We start from the raw sequence: 13,807 nt of genomic DNA on the forward strand, positions 1-13,807 counted from the left end.
GACCTTTCTGGAGTGTAGAGGAAGCGAGGCCTGAAAGGGGCTTAGGGCGTTTCCAGCTCAGGGCTAGCTGTTCTTTGCTCGCCTTAGCAGTACCACACCAGTCCACACACCTCTAGAGCAGCAGACTTTCCCCCGTGTCTTCCAGAAAGGGATTTCCTTGCCTTCACTGCACCCTCTCTCCCCTCACCCCGTCCCATCCCACCCACCACGTTTTCTAGAGCTGGGCTGGCCTTGATGGGGGTCATGGCTGCCCTGCTTATGGACAGCAAGGACAGCTCCCTAGTCAGGGTCAACTCCCCCACCCCACCCCCAGGTGACCCATCACTCCTGTCTCTTTGGGACTAAGGCTGGAAGCTGGAAAACATTCACTGACAGAAATGCCCCCACCCCCACCCCGCATCATCATCATGTGGGACAGAGTGTGGACGACACAGACCCCTATCACACGCCGCCCCACCTTGCTCAGAAACAAAGCTCCGCTTGGCGCCTTAGCCAAGCGGGCAGTGCGTCCCCAGCCACCGCAGGACCCGAGTGGGCCCAGCCCGCGGGCACGGGGCGGGGGAGCCGGCCCCGCCCAGCCGGCCGTAGCTGTCACAGCGCCGCGCCCTGCAGATCCCCGGCTGCCCGCCCGACTGCCGGGAGCGGAGCAGGTGTCCTGCGGGAGGCGTCCGCCCGGGGCCCCGGAGACGCGCGACCCCGTGTGCGCGTCTCGGGATCCTCTCCTCCCCACGCCCTGCGGGTTTCTCCTCCCCTCCTGCATCGGCTGTGGCTGCTTGAGCCATGTCCACCCGAGGTGAGTGGGGCTCAGATGGCGTGGTGTACCAACCCGGCGCGGGGTCCCGGGCAGGGCGCGCTGGGCGGGTGCCCGAGGGCAAGGGGCTTCGTGAGCCGAGCCGGCGCCAGCCCAGCCTGAAACTTTGGCAGCAGCCCCCTGGGCTCCTAGGCTGGGAAAGGAAGCGCTCGCCCTTGACCTTGGTCGCCGGATGTGGGCGAAGCCTGAGGGCCAAGGTCCAATGCCCAGCCCACCTGTGTTGGCTGCGCTTCTGCCCTGGGAAGGTGTGGGGGATGGGCTGGCCACTGCCATGCCTGCTGAAGAGCTATGGGAAGGCTGGCTGGGAAGAAGAGCATTTTTTTTTTCCTCCTTTCTTGTTACCATTTTGAAGCTCAGTTATGGAAGAAATCCAGGGCTTGATGCAGCAGGATTTAAAGCTGCAGGGTTTATACTCCATTAAAAAAAAGTAATTTTACCTGTACTAACCTTTGACTGGGGTCCCATTTCTCTGCCCACCTGTCTTGATCTGGAGCGGAAACAATTGCTTGCAGGTGAAATGGAAGGATGAAAAAGAAAGAAAAAAATCGGAATTGCTTTTCAGGCAGGAGTGAAGGGAATGAATTTCTTGCCATCTGGAGATAGCAGTGGTGCTGGGAGAGTGAGTTAGTCATAGCTCAGTGGCTGCTACTATGAGTGAAATATTAAAGAGATCAAGTCATTGTGCAGCTTGCGAGCAATTAAAATGAAGTGGCTTGGTTGCTTTGTCATAAGCATTGGAGGAAAATATTGATTATTTTTAGAAAGTGTACTTGCAAAGCAGTAACTTCTGCATCCTTGACTCCCCTTGAAACAGCGTGTGTGACAGGTTGCAGTTTTGGCTGGTTTTCGTAAGGGAGAAGCTTAGGTATTCGATTACATTGTTAGATAATTAAGCATAGCTTTTCAGGGTCATGCTGGGCATTATAAATAATCTCTTTTCAGAATGCTTAAAATCCATTTTGAGGAATCTGCTCTTGGTTGATGCCTGCTCTAGCCACGTGCTTGTTCAGCACATAGCTAGAAACAGGACAGGAAGCTGGAATATACTGTTTTGATGATCGGGCTATGGAGACCCTGAGTTGTGACCTGCCGATCACGGCCGATAATCTGTGCGAGTTAGGGTTGGAGGAGGGGATGGGTGAAGCCGGTGTGGAAGGCTCTCCTCCAGCTCTGCAGCCCAGGCCTTCAGCCCTGACCCTTGTACTCACTACAGATGGCAAGGAACGTGTGGGGGAAATGTGTCAGGAGGTGTACGACTCTCTTGGGTAAAGGTCCACGTGACGTGGCTTTATCTACCACTGAAATCCCTTCCTGCAGCCTTCTGACTATTGCTGCCTGCTAGCCACTGGGAAGCGTGGCATGTCTTCAGTGTCACGTGGTCTCTGTGGCTTACCTGGAGTGTCAGATGGAGATAGCCCTCTGACTAAAAGGGGCTAATGTTCTGCATGGAACCTGCTTTCCCAAGAACCTCAGAGCCTACAGAAAGCAGGATGATTGTCTGTTTCCCATTCAAGCCCAGGCTGGTAAATGTGCTGGTCAGTTTCAACTGCCAATTGGCGTAAGCTGGGTCATCTGGGGAGTGCATCTTTAGGAGTTATCCAGGTGTGGTTGGCCTGTGGCATGTCCGGGGGGAGCGTTTTGGTTATTAGTTGGTATAAGAAGACACTCCTGAAGTAAGCCATGGCTGTGCCCTGAGCTGTGCATGAGTGAAGAGGGCCAGCTAAGCCCGGGAGAGCGTGCTGCCACACATTTGTTCCCTCTGATCTTGCCTGTGGATGTGGAACTTTAAGTTCCTGCCTTGATTTCCCCCCAATAATGGAGTGTGTCCTGTGATCAGAAGTCAAAAACACAAAGACAAAAATCCTTCCTCCCATAAGCTGCTTTGGCTGAGGTGCATTATAGCAGAGACAGCAATGACACAAGAGCAACAGTCGTGGGTCTAGTAGCTTAGAGCCTGACTGACATTGCAGGAAGAAGACATCACACCAAATACTAGTTACTGAAGCCTTTTTTTTTTTTTTGTCAGACACTCCGTATCCGTTATGTAACCAAATCCTTCCAATAACACAAGGAGTGGGCGCTAGCTTTACCTGCCATTTGCAGAAGGAACTGAGGTTTTGTGGACACTGCCCACACGTCACTGGTTGGTAACTGGGAGGCCCTGCTCTCCATCCAACGCTGTCTCATTCAGGTCCTTTCACCAGAACGTTCAGAGACATCTCCACAGGTGCTTTGTGACGTCACAGGGCGTGGGGGAACATGACTTCCTGTGTTTCATGACAGCCACCTGCCACTCCCATTCGGCCTCCTCCTTGTCCAGCCTGAGGACCAATCCCTGGGTGTTATCAAAGACCTTCTGTTGTTTCCATGTCCTTCTGGAGTATTTTTATTTACACAAATTGGAACAGAATTAGAAATGATGAGTAGAGTGTGCTTGGGGAGGTATGTCCTCTGAGATCTCAGAACGCATCAAAACTGAGCATCACTATGTTTGGTCCATTCCAGCTCTCTCTCCTCCCTCCCCCCCTTCTTCTCTGTGTTTGGCTCTGCTCCCCATCTGAAAGTAGAGAAAGTAGAGAGTAAATCCCCTTGATCAGAAAGTTAATGTGTCTGTTTCAGTATACAGATTATAAGTAAGAAAGTCTTTAGACTCTAGGAAATATATATAAATCTCAAGGATAAAAAAAAAATGGTCTGTGTATTTTTAGTATTCAGCATTGCAGGTCATGGTGAGAGTAAAACTGTTTTTAAAAACCAGACACACTGAAATAAGTTGGGTTTGGATTTCAATAGGAAAACTTCATTAAACATTTTTTTTAGAGAAAAAATACACACTTGTTTGCTATTTAAGGCATATGGAGTATGCATTAAAGTTAAATGCACTATTAAACTAACAATTAAAAGTATTTTTAACTTTCATGGCAGTGCAAGTTAAGCTGCTACCATCCACAGTTTCTTCAAATAGTCTTATCAGACTTTGGTGGTGTGTTTTCACCGCTAGAGACCAAGGTGGAGCCATCGTGTTCTGGGTTTTGACTCACCTTAGAAAAAGTGGTCACACGAAGTAGAGTTTCTAGGTGTGGGGAGGATCCTCTAGTCGGTAGACGTTCCAGACCTCATGGATGTGGACAGTGTCCTGCAAAGGCAAGGCCCTTGCGCCACGTATGTGAGAGGAGTTCCAGGTGCTTCTAAGTGTCGTTAGAGCGAGACTCCCACATTTCAGGATTCTCAGGCATCTGGAAATCAAATTCACAGAAACTAGTACTTTGCGCTGGAGACACCAAAGGAAGATAACCAGGATGGTGCGGACCAGGGGCATCTCGGCCAGTTCAGTGCTTGCCACGCAAGCAGAGAGCCCTAGTTCATGTAAACAGCGAGGCCTGGTGTCCAGCAGTTTGCTGTCCTAGCCCTGGACACTGAGGCAGGAGAACCCCTGGGCTCATTGACTGGTTGCTTCCTGTGCTCCAGGCTCAGTGAGAGACTGTCTCAGTGAGGAGCAGTGGGGAAAACACGGCATACCTGCCTCTGGTCTCCCTGTGCTCCTGCACACATGTGCGCTCACATACAGAGGTATGCGGACATACGCAGACGCTCAGAGTCAGTGGGGGGTGGGGTGGGGAGAGAGAGAGAAGGAGAAAGATGGAGGAAGTGAGGAAGGGGAGAGGAGGGGAGGGGAGAAGGGGGAGGGAATTTTCAGGGTAGGGGTGAGGAGAGCTCACTCTGTGGTTTAGAACACCTGTTGCTCTTCCAAAGAACTTGAGTTCAGTTCCCAGCACCCACATCAGATACCTCAAAACTGCTCATCACTCCAGCCTCAGGAGGTCTCACACTGTCCTCTGCCCTTCACAGACTCTTGCATGAATGTACATTACACACACACACACACACACACACACACACACACACACACACTAAATCATTTAAAGAGCATTCAGGGTTGATTTTGAAGTCCGGGTCAGGCTCCACTTCGCTGTGTGTGGGCCAGCATAGCAGCCATAGAGTGAAGGGCCTGTCATCTTGCACTGCAGGGCCTGCGTTCTCACAGGTTCTCAAGGGAGCACACGTCACAACAGCAGTGCTAAAACCCACCCATAGGATAAAACACATCCTAGCGCACCAATCTAAGTTATGGAGCAAGTGCTTAAACTCAAGCACAGTACACGCGGATATGAAGTTAGAAGAGTGATTTTCCTATTTTTATTTACTATCCAAATAATAAAACACAGCGGGCCCCATGGTCGGAAATCTTCCAGCTGGCTTCTGACCTCGCAGTTTCTGGTCCAATTAAATAGTTGTTAAATGTTTATCCATGTGAGACATATGTGGCAGGTAATGAGCAAAGAGATGGCTGCCTGGGTGCACAGACCTTTCAGGACCCTGCCTGGGTGCACAGACCTTTCAGGACCCTGCCTGGGTGAATAGACCTTTCAGGACCCTGCCTGGGTGAATAGACCTTTCAGGACCCTGCCTCAGGTGAAAGGCCGTGGTGGGCGTGGTGGGTGTGGTGGGTGTGGCTGCGCTCAGAGCATCTCTGGAAGCAGAGCAGTCTTTGTACCTTGATTTTCAGAACTCCCCACTGAATCAGTGGGAATGCTCATCTGTAGGGGATGCCTTTGAATTACGGCGCATGCGCACTACGGACTCTTAGAATGAGTTTGGTCTGTACGCCCTGGTTTGGACAGTGTCCATCAAACGCTGTTAAACGAAAGGGCAAGTTTTAGAACGGTGCATGTCAAACCCACGTTTTGTCCTGAGTGTAGATTTGACGCCACGGAGGAGGGCATCCACCAGCATTCATGACTGGCCGCCTCACAGCCCACAGCTGGGCCGAGGAGGGAGAGACCCGGCCCTCTTCCTTAGTGGGTTTCTACAGGCCAACCTGGCTAGGACTTTTCCTCGGTTGAGGTTCCCGCTTCTAAAATGATGTTAGCTTGTGTCAAGTTGACATAAAACTAGCCAGCACGATATCTTGTGAGGTTTTGGGGGGGGGGTAGGGGAAGCAAATAGAAATGGTTGTAATAGATTGAGACAAATGCGCAATAAAGGAAAAATGTCTACTTTATCATACTCACTTCATCTATTTTAGTTGAGGTCATAGGTTTTTAGCTATGAAGTAATGGCCGTCCATCCTTTCCTATAGACAGGGCGTCAGGTACTCCCGGTTGGCTGGAACTCCGACGTAGCCTAAGCTGACCTTGACTTTCCGATTGGCCTGCCTCTACCTCCTCAATGCTGTCCCCAGGCATGGTTTTACCCAGTGATGAGTATCAGACCCACCGCCTGGTGCTTGTTAAGCAAGCGGTCTACACATTGAGCCTGTCAACACATGTGCATTGAACACCTATTTTGTTCATTAGCAGTTGGTTAATTAACAGACCCCAGATGTTTGCGACCAGCATATGTTTCTTGAGGTTATAGAAACCTTGACAAAAGGTTCTGCTTTTGTGTCTTCTGAACGGCTGTGTTCTCCAAATAGCCCCCGGAGCACTGACTCGTTACATGTTTTTGTCTTTGATGTCTACAGTATTTTTATTGATTTTTAAAAAAAAGTTTAATGTTATCTGTTGTTGGACATTCAATGAATTTGTTTCTGACTATTGATTTTCTTCAGAAAATAACAACAAAAAACACAGCCCCCTTATCTACTTTCAAGGAACTCACAGTGTTTTACAGAGTGATAGGAATACAAGTATGTAGAAAAGGATTTGCCAGGTGAAGGTGCATAGCACGGGATGAGGGGTTGCTATGGCCACAATGGGGAGCAGCCTTGTTTAGCTGTTAAGGGGGAGGACCACAAGGTCAGTGAGGCCTCTTCAGCAGGATTGTGTTCTTGGAGAACACGATGGAGAAAGCAAGATAAGATGGCAGAAAGGGCAGCAGCAGGAGAGAGAAACGGATGGGCCTCAGAGTGTGGGGTGCAGCGATGTCGAGCCAGATCTCAGTGGCCCCCTCTCCGCAGGCGGGAGGCATCGTGGAACGCCAGGGGCCAAGGGATTCCACCGACAAGGAACCGTGGCGTTGGAGCACAGTAGAAGCATTGCACTGTATTTAAACAAGAAACCTCAGAGAGTTGAGTTACCCCTAGATCTGTGGACAGCACTAATTTTAGGAACTATCGGGGACGTTCTGGGAAAAGTTGAGAGAGGGGAAGAATACCATCAAAAGTTATTTTATGAGAAAATTTTAAAAGAAAAATATATGTTGGGCTATAACTTCCTTGTGGCTACCATCACGATCTGCTGGCCATCACTTCCCAGTGTGCTTCAGAGGAAAAGGAATTGTATCCAGGTTAAAACAACATTATCTAGAACTATCCATCCATCCATCCATCCATTAGGTAGGCCATCTATTGATCACACCTAGAGTGGTTGCATTGGAAGTGCAGGCGTTAGTGTTGATTAACGGATGCCTGTAAGGAGTCGACAGGTGTGGTTCACTCTCTGGCTTGTGCTCAGCTAGCTTTCTCATACGACCCAGGTCCACCTGCCCAGGGATGCTGTTGCCCACAGTGGAACATCCCACACCAGTCACCAGCCAAGACAATTTCTCACAGACATGGCCAGCCACAAGCCAGTCTGATAGAGACAGCTCTTCAACTGAAGTCCCCCCCCCCCAAGAGACTCTAGATAGTATCAAGTTGACAATGAAACTTAACCAGGACAGATACCAAATAGAATCCACAATGAAAAAAAAATGTTAAGTTTTCCTCTTCCCTCCTTCAGAGAGCAGAGCCGCCATCATTCGCGAAGCATTTCTTGAGGGAGTGTAACGCATGGCTTGGCGCTTTTAGGCGGTCAAACCTTAGCCTTCAGTCAGTGCTGTTACTGAACCTTTCTTCCTCATTCCCAGGATGTGGATGCTGGTTAAGAAGTCTTCCCGAGTCAAACAGGGCCAGTCTCTGTGTGTATCTCAGCCCTTGGGCAGTGAAACAGGAACTCAGGGCCAAGTTGTTCTGTAGTGAGTTCAAGGCCAGTCTGGGGTGCCTGAGACTCTGCTTCAAATAAACAAACAAAAACCAAGCCCCAATCCAAAATAACAAAAAGAAACAGCAACAAGTGGAAACAAAAGACAGAATCTTGGACAATGGCTGCATACCTGATTGCACATTAGATATATTACATTTTAAGCTTAAACTCTGGGTTATCTATTTGTTCCTTTCAACCCAGGGCAACCCTCAGCTGTTGTATGCTCAGGGATTGCAAGTAATACAGAGTCACAACCGTATCTCCAACCACGGTCCAACTCATATAATGCTTGGGATACACTTTCTCTTGGCAGCATCTTACATGGCGCTTTTCTATCGAGGCAGACAAGCTATTGTAGGGAGTTCATGCCTGGTGCTGTGTTCTTTCAGTTGCCATTTAATTAATAATTAATTTGCAGTGCACATGCTAGGCAAATACTATGCCACTGAGCCATGCCTCAGATTCATAATTATTTTGATGTGGAGTTTTATTTCTCTAATTAATGCATTTTAAAGGTAGCTTTAAATATATAGTTTAGTGTGCCTATGGCCAAGACCACCACTACCACAACCACCACCACCATCATCAGTGTTTAGGGACAGTCTCATTGTGTAGCCAAGCCTGGCTTGAAGTCCAGTGTGTTGCTCAGGCTGCCCTCCTAGCCAGGCTACGTTTGCCTGGCCAGGCACTGAGATCACAAGCATGCACCACCATATGACTTACTTGATTTTCTGCCAATGTGTTAGGGTTTTATTTGCTAGCATGTTGTATTATGGAGGGAATTATCTACCATGCACTTACCAACATATGAGCATTGCCCATTAAAGATAATTAGTGGCTGAGAAAGTCCTTATTTAGTAGATGAATCTATAAAATCCCTTGTGTAATTGAATCTTTTGTATAATTACTAAAATCAAATAAAAGCCAGTGTTGTGAGTCGAGCATTCAAATATTATTTGTCGACTGGCTGGAGATCACATGACTCCAGCCTTTTGCTTAGCTCTTTTTTTCTTTTTCTTTTTTTTTTTTAAGGATTGAAAAGAAAGTTATTTAGGCTTTCGGTAAATTAAAAGACATTAGTCCTTTACTCTGTACAGCATGTTCTTTCTCCGGCTCTTTAGCAGCGGCACACACTAGACAAATCTTTAGTGGTGTGTCTGGAGCTGCAGTGGAGTAAACTCTCAAGTATTTTCCCCTGAAGAGAAGATCCTGCAGTGTGTTTTCAGTTTAGGCAGCATCTACCATCTTTATTCAACATATTGGGAATTCACATAAAAACATCCACAACCGGGAAGACTCCAGAGAACTGGGTGGTAACAATGCAGGGAAGTGAGGACAGTGAGGCAAACAGCTATTTCTGGCTTTCAGCTCTGAGGAGGAGTGAACAGCGGGAGAGGAGTCCCAGCATCTGGGCAAGGAGGAGGGAAGACTGCCATCACTTCAGAAAGTAAAACAAACCAAAACCACCACCACCACCAACAACAAAACCCAAACCCCCAAAAACAAAAACAAAAAACAACCCTCCCCGCAACAAACAACGTTGAAGAGAGAAACAGTTGGCAGCTTCTAATGGACGCGGTGTCTCCCTGCACTGTGTAAAACAAGGAGCTGCTTTTAGTCCTCCAACCATCCCAGTGATCAAGGCACACAGGCGCCAGGGAGGGTTTGGCTACCCACCCACCGTTCCTTTAGACCATTGCTTTTGGGAGAGTCTGTTCTGTGGCCGGGTACTTTTATAGAGCATAGGATTACAGTCAGGAAGAACCTGCTCATGTATTGGGCTGTCCAGCGCGTGTCAGTCGAACATGTGGTGGGTGTTGCAGGTGTTGAGGGGAGACAGCCACTGCTAAAATGTCTGAAGTAGCTGTGGGTCGAAGAAACGGAGATGAGTGAGGCAGATGGGAGTACTGGAGAGGCGAGGACGTGGGAAGCCATCATCTTTGTGGACAGGAACCTGAGAGTGGAGATGGGGCTGTGAAGACACCCAGTAAAGGACTTATAGGCGTTGAATGCTCTTAAGGTCTGTCTCACTTGTATGTTCAAGGACTAGCAGGGAGGACAGGTGTGACAGGGAGAGAGAGGGATGGCGCTAACATCACGGAGGTAGCATGGTGTCAAACTGACCCTTGTAGGCCACCGTAGGGGCTTGTCCTGTTAGATCCAGTGAGATGAGAATGGTCCCTTGGAAAGCTCCTAGGAGAGTTGCCACATGATTTGATACAGTTTCAAAGCACCGTTCAGCCAGTAGTGTGGATTATAGACCAGAGGGGGGAGGTTGGGCATGGCTAGGACCAGACGTGATGGTGGTGGTGGTGGGGGCCTGAGGGCGAGAGTAGCCAGTGAGAGCCCGTCAGAGCCTGGAAGTCTTTCTAAGGCCTGCCTGGCTCAGCTGCGAGGTCAGTTTGTAGGTGGGGAAGAGAATAGGAGAGAGGGGCAGGGTCCACATTTCACACATCTCTTAGCTGTGAAGATGTTTATCGTGAGTGTTTTATGGATAGAAAGATCCCTCAGCAAGTGGAGAAGTTCACTGCAGAGCATCACCTACCAGTTAAGGTTCCCCGCGGAGTCAGCTTAGATCTTGCTGCCCTGCCCGAGTGTGCTCCACCCATGTGTCTCTGTGCTGCGTGGGGGTGGGGGGTGGGGGGGCGGGGGCGGGAGAGAAAGTACACCTGGCTCTCACTTCTCAAGTGTTCGTCATTTCTTACCACTGTGCCATTTTCTGCTCTTTGAAATATAGCTCGGGTTTAAAGGGGGAAAAAAATCACGTTACTCCGTAATTACCATTTTTCAATATCATCATTGTTATCACTGTAAAAACAATACAGAAACATGAGAAAAAAATATAGGCTACGATTTGGACATTCCTTCATTTGTCCAGTCACTTAGTCACTTACCATCCATCACGTCAGACATTTCCTCCAAGTCAGCTTTGCAGGGCTTCTACGCCCTTGGAAATGGGCGGCTGTGGCGGTGTCTCATGCTCAGCCCTGTTACATTTAAGACGCAGAAGATGGACAGAGAAAAGACACAGGCTCGTCTAGACTGAATCCTGGGCCAAGGAGTTCTCGATAAAGTAAGGGAAGCTCAAATGGGGATTTGAGGAAAACAGAATTTACCAAACACAAAAATGCTGGAAAGTGTTCTAGGCACAGAAAACAGCCCGTTTTTAGAATTTTATATATATATATATATATATATATATATATATATATATATATATATATATACACCCAAGCATATTGGACATTAGGAATAAAACATGGAGAGTTAAGTGTAACATGTTCGAACAATGTGAGCAAGATTTACGTGCACACTGAGGAGTAAGAAGACTGTAAGACTCTGGAGAGGCGTGAAATGCGCTGAGACAACAGTGCACGATAGTGGGAAAACGCTGGATGTAGTGACACACGCCTGTAACCTCAGTTCTGGGAGGCAGAGGCAGGATGGTCACAGATTAAGGCCAGGCTCGCATGCATAGTGGGACCAGGTCTCAAAAACCAAAACAGAGCCGAGGGGCTGGTCAGTGATAAGCGTGTATCACACGGGGCTGAAGCTCGGATCCCAGCTCCACGCGAACAGCCACATGCCTGCCAGCTTGCTGATGTGGGGTGAGGACAGGAGGATGCCCGGGACTTGCTGGGCGCCAGCCTAGGTTCAGTTTCTCTGAGAGACCCTGTCTCACAGGATTGAGGTGGAGAGTGGCAGAGCGGATACCTTAATATCTTCCTCTGGTCTTTGCACATATGTGGATAGTCACATACACCTGCACACACATGTGCAACATATGCATATGCTCTCTCACATACATGCAAGCATTCATATAGAAACAAAAGTTTTTTTTCTAAGTTTTTCCATAAATAAAATCCTAATGAGAATGTCAGCGAAGTCTTTTTCTTAGGGCTGTGACATGGTACTCCTAGTATTTGCAAAAATAAATGAATTTTATAAAATGAAATAAGGCAGAGTCAGGAGGCTATCTGTGAGTTCGAGGCCAGTCTGGTATATAAAGTGAGTTCTAGGGCAGCCAGAAGGAACAATTTCTGGCAAGATGAACAAAGAGGCATTCAGACTGGGCCGGACTTGGCAGTTTAATTAGTTCATTTGTCTTAAGTCTCTTTCCCCAGCAAAGCTGTCTGCGGCGATAAACACCAACATGATGCTGTTTATGTGCCATGTTTGGAACACTTGCTGTGAGCAAGTACGTTCTTAGTGTTCTTGGAGATCAGCCTGCCCCAGCTTGGAGATGCTTCTGACTAAGTCTGGGCGTTGTACTGGGGTACTCATTCTCCGGAGTCTCTGTGAAAAATACGATTTGTACTTCAGCAACTGCCTCTCCTCTGACAGGTATACAGTTTCCCCCACAGACTTGCCAATTTTATTTTGTCTTATTAATCTTTATTTATTTATACATTTCTTCTTGAGGCAGATTCTCTCTATGTAGCCCTGGTTTTCTTGGAACTCACTAAATACACCAGGCTGGCCTTGAACTCACAGATACCTCACTGCCAATGAAGTGACTCCCCCAATCTCAGACTTCCCCATCCTGGCATCTGGCGCACAGAACTGTGGAGAGACACAGGTAAGGTGGCGCTGTCTTCTTCTGGTCTAGGAATTCTGCGAAGCTAAGTGTCAACTGTGATGTTCAGACTCCCAAGTCCTCCCCCGTGCAGACTTGAAGCTGAACAGATCTCTAATGCCCTCCTATTGAGAGAAATTTAAGGAAGGCTACATTTAAGACATTCACAGTTGGCTGGTGGTATAAATCCAGCTGTGTGTGTGTGTGTGTGTGTGTGTGTGTGTGTGTGTGTGTGTGTGTGTATTGCACCTTTAGGAACAATGTCGTCCTCTTAGTTGGAGTAACTTCTGACTTCTGGTTCACACACATCTCTTTATGTCTCTGCTCTTAAAACAATCAAGGCTACAGACATGGACGTTTTTTCCTCCCAGAACAAGGGGCATTTGATGTACAGAGTCTAACCTGATCCACCATACTTGTTGGAGTCCTGGTTCAGGAAGAAGCCTGGTTAGCCATTTTGATGTCATCTCTCTTGCCTCCCGCATTCTGTGTCACTACAGCATGGTGTGCATGCCAGATACCTTGAACCCCCTTTTTTATCCCTGCTATCACCCCCATCCCTAGATTCTGGGAAGTGGCAAGGATACCAGGGTGCATTCTGGGATGCTGTGTCACCTACATCTTTGGGAGCTGTGGAGGAGCCCCCTTTGCATCCTTGGTGTTTCTCCATTTCCTAAGGTATTAGGTCATATATTTTTCTGGTGACCTGACCTTCCAGAGCTCTGCTACGTGGGAGGTCACGGCCACTAGGACTAGTCTTGCTAGACCCCTGGTTGCCTATTCTACCTCCCCTCAGGCTGGCCATGACACCCTGAGCTGCTCTGAGCTAAGCACAGTAAGAGGTCTTTTCTTGGTGACCTGGCAAAACTCCAAGAATTATGTTGTAGCTTACTTTTAGGGCCTGTGATGTGGTTCAGTGGGTAAGGGAGCCTGCAGTCAAGCTGATGTCTGGAGTTTGAGCCCTAGGGCCCATATAGTGTGAGGAGAAAACCTATTCCCACAGGTTGCCCTCTAACCTACACACACACACACACACACACACACACACACACACACACATAGTACATCACCCATACTCTCTCTACCTTGTTACAGGAAATTGATTTCTTCAGGACTATAAAATGTTATACGTCTTTCTTTTCTTTAAGCCAAGGGCCACTTCCTTCCTAGAGTAATAAGATGAATTTCCCCTCACTTCATCTAAAGCCAGCCCCATTGCCTCATGCAGGATTACTTTTTCTAGAATGACTAATGGCAAGAGGTTTATTGCTTTTTAAATCAAGACAATCACAAAAGCGACACCGCACTGCTGTGTTTTCTAAAGGCTAGATCATTTGGTTTTATTCATGGTCACACACTCCCTGCAGCTGAAAAATGACACTTGAGAAACCAGGAGAAGGTTCAATAGTAAAGTGCCTAGTACACAGTGTGAGGACATGAGTTCTGATCCTGACC

General features: G+C 48.0%; 1 protein-coding gene across 1 annotated transcript in view; it reads left to right on the plus strand.

Moving 5' to 3' along the window:
- Window positions 1-550: 550 nt before the first annotated feature.
- ABLIM1 (actin binding LIM protein 1) overlaps window positions 551-13,807 on the plus strand; it is a 275,685-nt gene continuing 262,428 nt past the window's right edge. Inside the window, exon 1 of the mRNA XM_084762924.1 lies at window positions 551-793. Coding sequence (XP_084619050.1) covers window positions 781-793 — 13 coding nt within the window. The 5' untranslated portion in view covers window positions 551-780. The remainder of the gene's footprint in view (window positions 794-13,807) is intronic.

The sequence above is a fragment of the Acomys minous genome (genome assembly GCF_964271855.1).
Source record: "Acomys minous genome assembly, chromosome: 2".
NCBI lineage: Eukaryota > Metazoa > Chordata > Mammalia > Rodentia > Muridae > Acomys > Acomys minous.